Raw genomic sequence first — 16,362 nt, forward strand, 5'->3', positions numbered from 1 at the left:
CCTCCCCTCTGTCCCTCTATCTCTGCTCCTGCTGCATGTTTCATTGGCTGCTAAATGTTTTAAGTGGTGTGTTGTGAGAGACCCTTGTGAGACGGTGCTGAGAAGGTATCAAAGAATCTGAGGCTACACCTGACAAGATGTGACAAGTCTCTAGCTGACACCTGACAAGTCTCTAGCTGATTAGTGTTGTGCTCCCAGAGTTCTCTGCTCTGAAGGGTCAAGCAAATTGTTTCCACGCTTCATTAGCAGTTTACTTAATTAGCTAATTTACAATCACAGCTCTTTGTTTCCATGGCGCTAGCAAAGACATCAAACAGCAGCTCCCTCTCCATCCATCTCCCCTCTGCTTTCCTCCTCTCTTTTCTTTCTGCCTTTCTTAATCCCTCTTTCTTGTCTGTTCGCCAGTTTGGAGTCTTTAGAGATGGTGTGTGGAGCAGGGAGGGGGTATAGCCTGGGAGATCCGTGTCTGTCTGTCTGTCTGTCTGTTTGTGTGTGTGTGTGTGTGTGTGTGTGTGTGTGTGTGTGTGTGTGTGTGTGTGTGTGTGTGTGTGTGTGTGTGTGTGTGTGTGTGTGTGTGTGTGTGTGTGTGTGTGTGTGTGTGTGTGTGCTGGTGAGAATAAGGGGTGATACATCTAAGCCTGGTGTAAACAGTCAACTGTCACTATTTGTTAGAGTGATGACACAACAGACAACATGTCACATGTACGAACAGAGTCATACACACAGGCACATCCATACAGCCTGTCTGATCCACTGAGATCCTGATATCTCTACTACTGTCAGCTTCAGGACAGTCCACCTTCCGCTACCACATAACAGACACCGAACAAACCCATTATGAACCCTTTAACAGAGGCCCAACGAACCCTTAACCAAGCCTAACCAAAACAATGGTCCGTAAGGGAGAGAAACTGTCTTTCTAATGATCAACTCTGAGCTGATATCACCAGGGATAGTGTGTAATAACTCGGCATGGTACACACACACACACACACACACACACACACACACACACACACACACACACACACACACACACACACACACACACACACACACACACACACACACACACACACAGACAGACAGAGAAGTATGTTGTGAGATGATGGCAGTGGACAGTCAGATCAAAGCCAGAGGCAGGCTAGGAAAATTTGGAGACGAAAGCTGTTGTTTGGTGTCTCATTTCACACAGCCTCAGGGCAGATGGAGAGAGAGGAACCAAACGGTGACAGATAATGCTCTCCCCTCCAGCCTTCCTTAGTCATTGCTCTGGGCAGAAGGAGAAGAGATGATAGGAGACACTCTTCTATTTCCAGCTCTTTTCTTTCATCTGATCTGTGATCTCTCTCCCCGTTTTCTCTCTTCCCTTCACTCCTTCCACCGCTATCTTCTTCCCCCGCTATCTTCTTCCCCCGCTATCTCCTTCCCCCGCTATCTTCTTCCCCCGCTATCTCCTTCCCCCGCTATCTTCTTCCCCCGCTATCTTCTTCCCCCGCTATCTCCTTCCCCGCTATCTTCTTCCCCCGCTATCTCCTTCCCCCGCTATCTTCTTCCCCCGCTATCTTCTTCCCCCGCTATCTTCTTCCCATCACCTATTTTCTTCTCTTCTCCTATTCTATCTCTTTTTTTGTTGCATAGTAGATACATTCACTAATTTCTCCTCACCTCCCTCCCTTCTCTCTCTGTCAGTGCTGTCTGGTATAGTACTCTGTTGGCTGTGGTTAGTGGGGCTGAGGGTAATGTGTAATGTGGGCTGAATCTCTGTCTGAGAGGGCTAAGGCGTAAACAGAGACTCATTGTCGGGAGTCTCGGAAAAAACCCTGCTACTGTTTATGACTGAGCCACAGAGACGGAGAGAGAGAGGAGGACGAGAGAGAAGGGAGAGGGTAGAGAGAGAAGAGAATGAGTTACAGAGAGAGAGAGAGGAGGGAGAGAGAGAAGGGAGAGGGTAGAGAGAGAAGAGAATGAATTACAGAGAGAGTGAGGAGAGAGAAGAGAAGAGTGTGAGTTACAGAGAGAGAGAGGAGGGGGAGAGAGAAGGGAGAGGGTAGAGAGAGAAGAGAGTGAGTTAGAGAGAGAGGAGGGAGAGAGAGAAGGGAGAGGGTAGAGAGAGAAGAGAGTGAGTTACAGAGAGAGAGACGAGAGTGAGTTACAGAGAGAGAGAGGGGGGGAATGGTTTTAGGTTAGAGAGAGTGTGCGAGTGAAGAGAGAAAGAGTTAGGGTAGTGGAGGAGTAGAGAGTTAGGGAGTGGAGGAGTAGAGCGTTAGGGAGTGGAGGAGTAGAGAGTTAGGGAGTGGAGTAGAGAGTTAGGGAGTGGAGGACTAGATAGTTAGGGAGTGGAGGACTAGAGTTAGGGAGTGGAGGACTAGAGTTAGGGAGTGGAGGAGTAGATAGTTAGGGAGTGGACTAGATAGTTAGGGAGTGGAGGACTAGAGTTAGAGAGTGGAGTAGGGAGTGGACTAGATAGTTAGGGAGTGGAGGAGTAGAGAGTTAGGGAATGGAGGACTAGATAGTTAGGGAGTGGAGGACTAGAGTTAGGGAGTGGAGGAGTAGAGAGTTAGGGAGTGGAGGACTAGATAGTTAGGGAGTGGAGGACTAGATAGTTAGGGAGTGGAGGACTAGAGTTAGGGAGTGGAGGAGTAGAGAGTTAGGGAGTGGAGGACTAGATAGTTAGGGAGTGGAGGACTAGATAGTTAGGGAGTGGAGGACTAGAGAGTTAGGGAGTGGAGGACTAGATAGTTAGGGAGTGGAGGACTAGATAGTTATGGAGTGGAGGAGTAGAGAGTTAGGGAGTGGAGGACTAGAGAGTTAGGGAGTGGAGGAGTAGAGAGTTAGGGAGTGGATGACTAGAGAGTTAGGGAGTGGAGGACTAGAGAGTTAGGGAGTGGAGGACTAGAGAGTTAGGGAGTAGAGGAGAAGAGAGAGGGGGAGTAGAGGAATAGAGAGTTAGGGAGTAGAGGAGAAGAGAGTTAGGGAGTAGAGGAGAAGAGAGGGGGAGTGGAGGAATAGAGAGAGGGGGAGTAGAGGGAAAAGGGTGAGATCATGTTTTTGTTATTATTATCATGCACTTGAGCCGTCTATCTATGCTGGGATTAGCTATGCCATGACATCATTGTTATTGTTTCATTTCTTCTTTCCTTCTAATATTGCCCAACTCCCCGTTCTCTTAAACACGCACACACTGGGTCATGATTCTCTAAACGACACACACACACGTCTCAGAGTTGTCATGAGCAGAGAAAACGGGAGAGGGAGGGAGGGAGGGAGGGAGGGGGAGGGAGGGAGGGAATGAGGAATGGAGGGGGAAAGAGGAGGGAGGGAGGGAGGTAGGTAGGGAGGGAGGGCGGTAGGGTGGGAATGAGGAAGGGAGGAGAGGGAGCGGGGAGGGAGGGAGGGGGAAAGAGGGGGTAGGGAGGGACGAAGGGGGAGGGAGGGAGGGAAGTAGGGTGGGAATGAGGGAGGGAGGGGGAATGAAGGGGGAGGGAGGGGTAGGGAGGGAAGTAGGGTGGGAATGAGGAAGGGAGGGGGAAAGAGGGAGGAAGAGAGGGCGGTAGGGAGGGAAAAGATCAGAAGGTCCTGGATCCTCCCACACCAGAGGAAACAAACAGTGCCACCATTCAGACACACACATTTCAGGGGGGCAGAAGTGTATTAGGAGTTAATCAGAGAGTAGATCCTCTCTCTGTTCCTCTGATACACATGAGCTATTATCCAGGTGTTCCTCTGATAACACATGAGCTATTATCCAGGTGTTCCTCTGATAACACATGAGCTATTATCCAGGTGTTCCTCTGATAACACATGAGCTATTATCCAGGTGTTCCTCTGATAACACATGAGCTATTATCCAGGTGTTCCTCTGATAACACATGAGCTATTATCCAGGTGTTCCTCTGATAACACATGAGCTATTATCCAGGTGTTCCTCTGATAACACATGAGCTATTATCCAGGTGTTCCTCTGATAACACATGAGCTATTATCCAGGTGTTCCTCTGATAACACATGAGCTATTATCCAGGTGTTCCTCTGATAACACATGAGCTATTATCCAGGTGTTCCTCTGATAACACATGAGCTATTATCCAGGTGTTCCTCTGATAACACATGAGCTATTATCCAGGTGTTCCTCTGATAACACTTGCATGGCCCAAAGAGCAGGACACACACACAGTTAGCTTTTACATTAAAAGGAAAAATCTTATAAGTAAATTGTATACTTATAATATTATTCTTTACATAACCTCCTCTTACTCACTCTCTCCTCCACTGTGTAAACTGGTTATTTTGTTTAACACTGAGTTCAACAGTTGACCCTCATGTTTTGACTTGGTTGTGTTTTTTTCTGTGAGGAGGAAATCTAGTTTATACTGTGAAGTGTTTGGTGCAAGCCCACTGTTGTGTGTTTCCATGTGTTTCTGTCTGGATAGGAGTGTAAAGCCCTCTGGTCTCTTGAAAAGCTCTAAACAAACTAAATAAACAAATATCTGCAGTCACATAAATGTGAATATTTATTTAAATGAAGTCACCATTGGCCGGAATCACACAAACTGGAGCTTATGTGTCTGCTGCAAGCATACACACACACACACACACACACACACACACACACACACACACACACACACACACACACACACACACACACACACACACACACACACACACACACACACACACACACACACACACACACACACACACACACACACACACACACACACACACACACACACACACACACACACACAGTGACACATCTGTCTGGTGTTCCATTGAATATGTGTGAATTACAGATTAATATGCGTTCTTTTGCTTGTCATGTAGGTTATAACCCAGTTGTATTCCTCTCCCTCTATCTCTTCTCCTTTCTCTATTTCTACCCCTTCCTCTATCTCTACCCTTCCTCTATCTCTACCCCTTTCTCTATCTCTACCCCTTCCTCTATCTCTACCCTCTCTCTATCTACCCCTTCCTCTATCTCTACCCTCTCTCTATCTCTACCCCTTCCTCTATCTCTACCCCTTCCTCTATCTCTACCCTTTCTCTATCTCTACCCCTTCCTCTATCTCTACCCCTTTCTCTATCTCTACCCCTTCCTCTATCTCTACCCCTTCCTCTATCTCTACCCCTTCCTCTATCTCTACCCTTTCTCTATCTCTACCCTTTCCTCTATCTCTACCCTTTCTCTATCTCTACCCTTTCTCTATCTCTACCCTTTCTCTATCTCTACCCTTTCTCTATCTCTACCCCTTCCTCTATCTCTACCCCTTTCTCTATCTCTACCCTTTCTCTATCTCTACCCTGTCCTCTATCTCTACCCTTTCTCTATCTCTACCCCTTCCTCTATCTCTACCCCTTCCTCTATCTCTACCCCTTCCTCTATCTCTACCCCTTCCTCTATCTCTCCCCCTTCCTCTATCTCTACCCTTTCTCTATCTCTACCCCTTCCTCTATCTCTACCCCTTTCTCTATCTCTACCCCTTCCTCTATCTCTACCCCTTTCTCTATCTCTATCCTTTCTCTATCTCTACCCTTTCTCTATCTCTACCCTTTCTCTATCTCTACCCTGTCCTCTATCTCTACCCTTTCTCTATCTCTACCCCTTCCTCTATCTCTACCCCTTCCTCTATCTCTACCCCTTCCTCTATCTCTACCCCTTCCTCTATCTCTACCCCTTCCTCTATCTCTACCCCTTTCTCTATCTCTACCCCTTCCTCTATCTCTACCCCTTTCTCTATCTCTACCCTTTCTCTATCTCTACCCTTTCTCTATCTCTACCCTTTCCTCTATCTCTACCCTTTCTCTATCTCTACCCCTTCCTCTATCTCTACCCCTTCCTCTATCTCTACCCCTTCCTCTATCTCTACCCCTTCCTCTATCTCTCCCCCTTCCTCTATCTCTACCCCTTTCTCTATCTCTACCCCTTCCTCTATCTCTACCCCTTTCTCTATCTCTACCCTTTCTCTATCTCTACCCTGTCCTCTATCTCTACCCTTTCTCTATCTCTCCCCCTTCCTCTATCTCTACCCCTTCCTCTATCTCTACCCCTTCCTCTATCTCTACCCCTTCCTCTATCTCTACCCCTTCCTCTATCTCTACCCCTTCCTCTCACTCTCTCTTCCTTTCTCAGGCATCTGAACAATGAGCATGCTCTGGATGACCGCAGTACAGCCCAGTGCAGGGTGCAGATGCAGGTGGTCCAACAGCTGGAGATACAGGTGGGAAAACACACACACACACACACACACACACACAGACACACACACACACACACACACACACACACACACACACACACACACACACACACACACACACACACACACACACACACACACACACACACACACACAGTCATTCTCTGTGTCTGTACTTGTCTGAGCCAGGCTGGGGGTTTAGTGAAAGCACTGGAGCTTGTAATTTAAAGAGGAAAGCTGGCATCATAGGCTCCAATTATAAACCTCCCAGTCCAGTCCATTCCTGTCCCTTTCTACTGGGTGGAAGGAGGGAAGGAGGAGGAGGGTGTCCACCCTCAAGATGATGCAGCCAAACACAAACACCCCACAAGAACCCCCAAACAGCATAGTGGCGAACCCAGGGTGTTGGAGCTGGGGTTCGGGTTAGCGGTGGCCCTGGTCCCCCTGGTAAACCACATTGAGCCCCAAGCCTGAAGCCACCGCTGGGCAACACAAAGTGACAGAGAGACAGGCAGTGTCACATCTCATCAGGCCTCCCGTCCTCTCCCCTTTCCCCTGCCATGTCACCTACCCCACTACTGCCCTGTTATAGTACCTACATACACACATAAACTCACACACACGCACATCTTACACATATTCACTCAATGCTGCCATACTACTACACACACAGCCTAGTGCTGGCCTCATTCAGCCAGCTTCTCCAGGCCTCTGTCTCTCACACACCCTCCTGTTCACTAGCTAGCCCCTGGCTGTAGTGTGTTGGCTGGCTGACTGAGATGTCTCTCAGTAGAGATGCAGGGAGGCGTTTCCACAGGCTCTAGCACAGTAGCACCCACTAAACTGCAGTTAGCAATGGCAAACAGGGACGAGTGTCTGCAGGCTAGGGGGTATGTGTCTGTGAGAGTGTGTGTGTAATGTGTGAGAAAATGTTAGGTGTGTGTGTAGAGAGGGTTCCCATCTCTCTCTCTGTGCCTGGGGAGACTGGTGCTGTGAGACAGTGAGAACAGCCCTGAGACACACACATGCACACGCACACACACACACCACCACATGCTAAATCATAGACTAAGGGGATGCCTCTTTCTCTAACACAAACACCCATTACTTCACACCCTCCCCTAAATATCTGTGTTTTACTGCTTTAATGGGAGGCTGATGTTGCATTGACGCTGATGTGGCTTGACTGGATATTATCAAGTCCACAGTGTGAGAATAAACCTGCAGTCTATAAACAACAAGACAAACCCAGGTTGGTGTGAATGGAGCTTGAGTCTATTCCTTACTACCATGCTTCTCGTCTATGACAACAGTAATTATTGACTCAAAAAGTACAGTTTTGCTGACGTGTGTGTGTGTGTGTGTGTGTGTGTGTGTGTGTGTGTGTGTGTGTGTGTGTGTGTGTGTGTGTGTGTGTGTGTGTGTGTGTGTGTGTGTGTGTGTGTGTGTGTGTGTGTGTGTGTGTGTGTGTTTCTCAGCTGGCCAAGGAGAGTGAGCGGCTGCAGGCCATGATGACCCACCTGCACATGCGCCCATCGGAGCCAAAGCCTTTCAACCAACCTGTGAGTACCTGACCTCTGAACCCTTACCTCTGACCCCTTACCTCTCACCCCTGACCCCTTACCTTTCACCCCTGACCCCTTACCTCTCACCGTGCTGTAGCAGGTGTTTGGTGTATGCATCCTTTGTTGATCAGTGAGGCTTACAGTTGGCCTTTATTCACTTTAGTGTTATCTATAGTGTTCATTATTAGTATGTAAATATGCATAAGGGATGTTGTTCTTCATTTCTATATGAGCACAGGTCCCTGTAATAAACTATTCCATAATGGAGTAATAATCTGATAATAAGAATTGCGTAACCTTTGATCACAATACCAACATAAATCACAAAACCACACAAGATTTATCCAAATAAATTATTGAAATGTGGGTGAATCTTTTGGTGTGTGTGAGCCATCCATCATTCAGTCTGCCCTGTTGAGACAGTGTTCATTTCGTCAACTATCATAATGACTCAAATATTTGCCAAACACCTATTTTTTAGTGGCAATTGATAAGACTATAACTGAAAAAACTATTAACTAAACGAAAATGATTTTTAATTTCAGGTGACTAAAACGACGAGAGGAGACTAAATGATCTCTGTGACTAAAATCTGTGTACTAAGTGGACTGGACAAGAGTTTTTGGAGAAATTGAGAGCTTTTCAGTGATAAGCACAATTAGTATTAGCAGCACAGATGCGCAGTGCAGTTCTGTTCAGCAGTGGGACGGATCTATATTCTCTCTGGTGAGCTGTGGGGGAGCAAGCGATGAGTGTGGGCAGACCGGCTCCATTCTGCCTCTGATGATACACATCCTCTGATGATACACATCCTCTGATGATACACATCCTCTGATGATACACATCCTCTGATGATACACATCCTCACACATCCTCTGATGATACACATCCTCTGATGATACACATCCTCTGATGATACACATCCTCTGATGATACACATCCTCTGATGATACACATCCTCTCATGATACACATCCTCTGATGAAACACATCCTCTGATGATACACATCCTCTGATTATACACATCCTCTCATGATACACATCCTCTCATGATACACATCCTCTCTTGATACACATCCTCTCATGATACACATCCTCTCTTGATACACATCCTCTCATGATACACATCCTCTCATGATACACATCCTCTGATGATACACATCCTCTGATTATACACATCCTCTGATGATACACATCCTCTCTTGATACACATCCTCTCATGATACACATCCTCTCTTGATACACATCCTCTGATTATACACATCCTCTGATTATACACATCCTCTCATGATACACATCCTCTCTTGATACACATCCTCTCATGATACACATCCTCTCTTGATACACATCCTATCTTGATACACATCCTCTGATGATGCACATCCTCTGATGATACACATCCTCTGATTATACACATCCTCTGATTATACACATCCTCTGATGATACACATCCTCTGATTATACACATCCTCTGATGATACACATCCTCTCATGATACACATCCTCTGATGATACACATCCTCTGATGATACACATCCTCTGATGATACACATCCTCTGATTATACACATCCTCTGATGATACACATCCTCTGATTATACACATCCTCTGATGATACACATCCTCTGATGATACACATCCTCTGATGATACACATCCTCTGATGATACACATCCTCTCATGATACACATCCTCTCTTGATACACATCCTCTCATGATACACATCCTCTCTTGATACACATCCTCTCATGATACACATCCTCTCATGATACACATCCTCTGATGATACACATCCTCTGATGATACACATCCTCTCATGATACACATCCTCTCTTGATACACATCCTCTCATGATACACATCAAATCAAATCAAGTTTATTTTATATAGCCCTTCGTACATCAGCTAATATCTCGAAGTGCTGTACAGACACCCAGCCTAAAACCCCAAACAGCAAGCAATGCAGGTGTAGAAGCACGGTGGCTAGGAAAAACTCCCTAGAAAGGCCAAAACCTAGGAAGAAACCTAGAGAGGAACCAGGCTATGAGGGGTGGCCAGTCCTCTTCTGGCTGTGCTGGGTGGAGATTATAACAGAACTATGCCAAGATGTTCAAAATGTTCATAAGTGACAAGCATGGTCAAATAATAATCATGAATAATTTTCAGTTGGCTTTTCATAGCCGATCATCAAGAGTTGAAAATAGCAGGTCCGGGACAGGTGGCGGTTCCATAACCGCAGGCAGAACAGCTGAAACTGGAATAGCAGCAAGGCCAGGTGGACTGGGGACAGCAAGGAGCCATCACGCCCGGCAGCCCCGACGCACGGTCCCAGGGCTCAGGTCCTCCGAGAGAGAGAAAGAGAGAGAGAAGGAGAGAATTAGAGAGAGCCAAGATTTTCAAAATGTTCATAAATGACAAGCATGGTCAAATAATAATCAGGAATAAATGTCAGTTGGCTTTTCATAGCCGATCATTAAGAATTGAAAACAGCAGGTCTGGGACAGGTAGGGGTTCCATAACCGCATAACCACATCCTCTCATGATACACATCCTCTGATGATACACATCGCGTAGGCAACTCTCTAGCTTCCATGTAGCTAACCAGTCACCACCAGCCTCCTAGTTAGCTACCCGTTGCCTGGTTAAGAAACACAAGCTACTTTATGAAATGTAAAACAATAGCACCATTGAGTTTAATAGTAAAACAACAGTCTAACTATGTGTCTCTCTCCCTTGAGTAGGCTATAGAAAAGTAGGCTTGTAGTCTCACTTAACCCTCCCACTTTTCCGACTGCATTTCATATCCAGGTTCTGTGTAGCCAACGTAGCCAAGTCTCTTTTCCTCAGAGAAAACATGTTGATTCTAGCCCTTAGGCCACCGTTCAAAAGACATGACCCATAATGCCGGCGCTATGTTTTTTTCTTTCTATCATGCATTACCGGGACACATTTTACATTTATAAAACACATTTATAAAACATTGCAGGCCATTCTAAAACTAGGCTACATGCTAACCAGCCTGTTAACCATTTGTTTAGGATACACCTTGTTCAGTCATGTTAAGTCATTAGCTAGCTGTAGCTAACAACCTGGGGCAACGTTTTGGAACGGTCAGATAGAAATATGCTATGTAGAACAAACATGCCTCTCTGACATGTTGAATAAGGATCCCAAACGTTTCACTCAGCCTTAGCTCCCGTACTTTGCGAATACTGGTGATATTGTCGCTCTCTCATGTGCAATATCTATGTAGGCTGAATTAGGAATGTACATGGCCAGATAAATGTTCTCTAATAATATTAATCTTATATATGTTTGTCATATTTCTGTGATGTGACTAAAATGAAAGGGAATTTAGTTGACTAAAATGGCCCAGTGTTTTCGTCATTTTGACAATAACTAGACTAAATCATTAGTCAAATGACAGAAGACTGGACTAAATGTAAAAATGAGTGCCAAAATTAAAACTGTGTTGAGGGATGGAGCTCTGTGTCTCCGGGCAGGCTGGCTGGCACAGGCAGGGTTGTTATTAGGTATCTAATGAATATTTCATTATTCAGATTGACGAGGAGTCTTATTAAAATATGAAGATGTTGAAATTAATTGTCAATTACAAGTGGAGTGTCTTAATTTGAGGGGATATAAATGGTTGCAGTGGAGCAGCGGGACGTGTGTGTGTGTGTGTGTGTGTGTGTGTGTGTGTGTGTGTGTGTGTGTGTGTGTGTGTGTGTGTGTGTGTGTGTGTGTGTGTGTGTGTGTGTGTGTGTGTGTGTGTGTGTGTGTGTGTGTGTGTGTGTGTGTGGAGCCAGCGCAGGGCATCAGCTGTCGTTAGCACCTAATGGGAAATCAGGAAGAGGCGTGTTTTGTGTCGTCGTGGGAGACAAGCCTCGGGGTCAGCGATTTGAGGAAGGGGGTGGAGGGGAGGAGTCTTCAGAATTGCAACAAAGCTTGCCCTCAATTGAGAGGGTGGTGGTGTTGCCTTGGTGATGTGGCCGAGTTCCAAAGCTAATGAAGTACCTGTTTTACAGAGGGATGGAAGGAGAGGAGGGAAGGAGAGAGAGAGAAGTGCTAGAGAGATAGAAAGAAATAGAGGCAGATTTCCAGAGCTAATGAAGTAGCAGTGAAACAGGCCTGACCCCTAATCAGTCCGAATGGTACAGACCACTCGTCTGGAGCAGACAGGGAGAGGACAAGTAGGGGGGGAGGAGGATTGGTTAGGACTGGAAAGATAGTGAAGGACAAATAGAAGGGAAGGTGAATGAGAGAAAAGGGGGAAAGAGAAAGAGGAAGGAAGACAGCTCTGTGTAAGAAAATTCAGATAATGCTCGCTCTCTCTTTCTCTCACTCTCTCACTCTATCTCTCGCTCTCTCTCTCACTCACACACATGTCCATGATGGTTTTAATTAGCTCTAATCTAACAGCCCTTCGAAAAGCGTCCCTGAGTGACTCAGAGGACTGGTTTCCAGTTCCCATTGCTCCTGTGGGCTCTGCCTAATTGGGCCGAGCTGGGCCGTGAAGAGAGCGTGCCACCGCTGTGTGTGTGACCACAGAGGCCTCCACACACAAACTCCCATCTCTTGCTTTGTTTTTCTTTTGTTCACTGAGGGCTAATTGCAGTGTGTGTGTGTGTGTGTGTGTGTGTGTGTGTGTGTGTGTGTGTGTGTGTGTGTGTGTGTGTGTGTGTGTGTGTGTGTGTGTGTGTGTGTGTGTGTCTTTGTGCCAGCTGGGCATCACTCTTCATGTCTCTGTGTATAACGTGTCTGAGAGGATTAGATAAGTCGAAGCAACAAGCTAACTGTCCATCCATCCTACCAGAGAGCAGGCTACAACGAGGAATGATGATGGTCCCTTTCTGAAGATGTCACATCCTGTTTCCTTCCCCAGCTGAACCTGGCGTCCAGTGGCTCCCTGCTGAAGAGGGAGAGCGAGGCGTACCCCGAGGGTCTACCTCACCCCCCCACCTCCGCCACCGCCCCCATCACCCCGCTCCGCCAGGGCCCCTCTGTCATCAGCTCCTCCAGCCTGCACTCACACTCACACCCGCACGGCGTGGGACCCATACGCAGGCGCATCGCTGACAAGTTCTGCACCCCCATCGCCTCAGGTATACGAGAGGGTATGCATACAACCCTCAAAAACACACACTTGTGTACACACAAACATTTTAATATATACAAGCATAATGGTAAACACATGCTCACAAAGTCTTTCTCACTGACTGACTTACACACACACACACACACACACACACACACACACACACACACACACACACACACACACACACACACACACACACACACACACACACACACACACACACACACACACGTCCCGCTGCTCCACTGCAACCATTTATATCCCCTCAAATTAAGACACTCCACTTGTGTTTTCTCTGTAGAGCTGGCACAGAACTGTGAGTTCTATAAGAACGCTGATGTCAGACCTCCCTTCACCTACGCCTCTCTCATACGCCACGTAAGTCTCCTCTCCTCCATTTATATTCCTCTCCTCCTTTTCTCTTCCTGTCATCTCCTCTCATCTTCCTTTCCCCCTCCCCTCTCTTCTCCCATTTTAGTTTTGTGATAGCTCCGTTGAGACGTTGTCTAATGTTGTCCCCTCTCTGTCTCTCTCTAGGCCATTCTGGAGGCTCCAGACATGCAGCTGACTCTTAATGAGATCTATAACTGGTTTACGCGAATGTTCGCCTACTTCAGGAGAAACACAGCCACATGGAAGGTGAGTCCACACACATTCCTACACACACACTCCTCCGCATACACACATGGTCACTCACCTACTATACATACACTGCATATCCACACACACACACAGATTAGACAATATTCCTTCCCACACAAACACCCACACACTCACACACACACTCGGCAGCCTCAAAAACTGACATGGCCATTGAAACGCCAAGCTGTTTTGATGATTATAAGCCATTTTACCCACAATGCCCTGAGTGGAGTGTGTGTGTGCGTAAGTGTGTGGACTCACTCCATGTGGCTGTGTTTCTTTACAGAGGTGTTAAATTGACTTACCCCACCCCCTCACTCCGTTCCTTCCTCCCTCTTTTACCCTACCTCCCTCCCTCCATCCCTCCCCCCTTCCTCCCTCCCTCCTGGTCCTCTGAAGAGTTCTGTGAGCTATGACATGGCCTACGAAGACGGTTCCACTTAGCTCAGTGGAAACACATCTCACTATCACAGAGCCTCATTACAGAGTCACACACACATGCAATGGCTTCTCTCACACACACATTCTCACAAACACACTCTCGCAGTCCATGACTCACACACAGACTCACACACACCTGGCTGGACCCTGACAGTGTAGGTGCTGACCCATTTCTACTGAAGCCTCATTCTAATTTGAGTGTCAGCTCCTCCGGAGAGAGGGAGATTGAGCGAGAGAATGAGAGAGACAGATGATAGGAGGGGTGAAGAGGGGGTGTCATGGCCCAAGCCTCGCGCTAATAGCCTTGAATTGGGAAGGGAGGGAGTGAGGAACTAAGGGAGGGAGTGAGGGACTAAGGGAGGGAGAGAGGGAGATGCCAGCCAGGAATATCTTTGCCGCCTCATTTCACTTTTATGAAATTTTACAATTAATGTATTCTCCCGCTTCCTCTCCACCTAGGACCGGCCCTTTAAATATCTACCTTTATATATTAATATATGTATGGAGTGTCCAGAGGTTTGGCCTGTATTAAATATAGAGGAAGATGTATGTTCTTTAATGGGCCTGGTTATTTCATGAGGAGAGCTAGTGTCAGCCATGGGAAGTCATTGATCAGAGAGAGAGAGGGATGAGGGAGAGGGGTGGGAAATAGGGATGGGATGGGAGAGAGAGGATGGGAGAGAGGGATGAGGGAGAGGGGTGGGAGAGAGGGATGGGAGAGAGAGGATGGGAGAGAGGGATGGGAGAGAGAGGATGGGAGAGAGGATGGGAGAGAGAGGATGGGAGAGAGGGATGGGAGAGAGGGATGAAGAGAGGATGGGAGAGAGAGGATGGGAGAGAGGATGGGAGAGAGAGGATGGGAGAGAGAGGATGGGAAAGAGAGGATGGGAAAGAGAGGGATGGGAGAGAGAGGATGGGAAAGAGAGGGATGGGAGAGAGAGGATGGGAGAGAGGATGGGAGAGAGAGGATGGGAGAGAGGGATGGGAGAGAGGGATGGGAGAGAGGGATGAGGGAGAGGGATGGGAGAGAGAGGATGGGAAAGAGAGGGATGGGAGAGAGAGGATGGGAGAGAGGATGGGAGAGATGGATGGGAGAGAGGATGGGAGAGAGAGGATGGGAGAGAGGATGGGAGAGAGGGATGGGAGAGAGGATGTGAGAGAGGGATGGGAGAGAGGATGGGAGAGAGGATGGGAAAGAGAGGATGGGAGAGAGGATGGGAGAGAGGGATGGGAGAGAGGATGGGAGAGAGAGGGTGGGAGAGAGGATGGGAGAGAGAGGATGGGAGAGAGAGGATGGGAGAGAGGATGGGAGAGAGAGGATGGGAGAGAGAGGGATGGGAGAGAGAGGATGGGAGAGAGGGATGGGAGAGAGGGATGGGAGAGAGGGATGGGAGAGAGAGGATGGGAGAGAGGGATGGGAGAGAGAGGATGGGAGAGAGGGATGGGAGAGAGAGGATGGGAGAGAGAGGATGGGAAAGAGAGGGATGGGAGAGAGAGGATGGGAAAGAGAGGGATGGGAGAGAGGATGGGAGAGAGGATGGGAAAGAGAGGGATGGGAGAGAGAGGATGGGAAAGAGAGGGATGGGAGAGAGGATGGGAGACTGAGGATGGGAGAGAGAGGATGGGAGAGAGAGGATGGGAGAGAGGATGGGAGAGAGGATGGGAGAGAGGGATGGGAGAGAGAGGATGGGAGAGAGAGGATGGGAAAGAGAGGGATGGGAGAGAGGATGGGAGAGAGAGGATGGGAGAGAGGATGGGAGAGAGGGATGAGAGGGAGAGGTGAACTGCAGACTGTTCAGTCAGAGAGCGTTAAACAGTGATTTAATTTCTCCAAGGTTCTGAATATGGTTGAGAACTTCTTTTTATGGGTAGAGAGCAGGGTCACATTCAGTAGAATATATTACAGCAAAATATAATTTAAGAGTCTGTCTTGAACGTTTGGTGCCAACGTGGTACCTTTAAGAATTCTAATATCACATTGAGGACAGTATTTGAAGGGCTGTTCGCTGAAAGGTAAGAACTACAAGTCTGTTGTGTGGGCACTGTGACACACACACGCCACCTCTCTAACACCCCTACCCTCCTCTCCTTACCCCCAGCCTCATCCCTACCCCCTATACCTCCCCTAGCTGTACACCTACATCTCTCCAATACTACCACGAGCCTTACCCATACCTCTCTTTTCCACCTGTCTTCCTTCTCCCCTTTCCCACATTTACCCTTACCCTTCTCTACACCTCTCCTCGCCCCAACCTTTGCAGGATGTGTTGTGTTTATGTGTGTGTCTGCTGGGTATGTGTGTGGCGTGTGCTGTGACCTGCTGTAAATGACTGCTAATGTTTTAACTGTGCGAATTAGACTTTCATCACGGAGACAAATGCAAATAGCAGAGAATAGCAGAGGAGCAGCAATGG

General features: G+C 47.5%; 1 protein-coding gene across 7 annotated transcripts in view; it reads left to right on the forward strand.

Annotated features, from left to right (window-relative positions):
• The window catches only part of foxp4 (forkhead box P4), a 195,247-nt gene that overhangs the window by 160,685 nt on the left and 18,200 nt on the right, over positions 1 to 16,362 (forward strand). For 4 of the 7 annotated variants that reach the window (XM_071335446.1, XM_071335448.1, XM_071335450.1 and 1 more), the window contains 5 exons: positions 6,137 to 6,224; positions 7,682 to 7,765; positions 12,650 to 12,881; positions 13,167 to 13,243; positions 13,403 to 13,504. In XM_071335446.1, coding sequence (XP_071191547.1) covers positions 6,137 to 6,224; positions 7,682 to 7,765; positions 12,650 to 12,881; positions 13,167 to 13,243; positions 13,403 to 13,504 — 583 coding nt within the window. The remainder of the gene's footprint in view (positions 1 to 6,136; positions 6,225 to 7,681; positions 7,766 to 12,649; positions 12,882 to 13,166; positions 13,244 to 13,402; positions 13,505 to 16,362) is intronic. The other 3 variants (XM_071335447.1, XM_071335449.1, XM_071335452.1) reach the window with 1 other exon arrangement.

The sequence above is a fragment of the Salvelinus alpinus genome, chromosome 12 (assembly GCF_045679555.1).
Source record: "Salvelinus alpinus chromosome 12, SLU_Salpinus.1, whole genome shotgun sequence".
Lineage (NCBI taxonomy): Eukaryota > Metazoa > Chordata > Actinopteri > Salmoniformes > Salmonidae > Salvelinus > Salvelinus alpinus.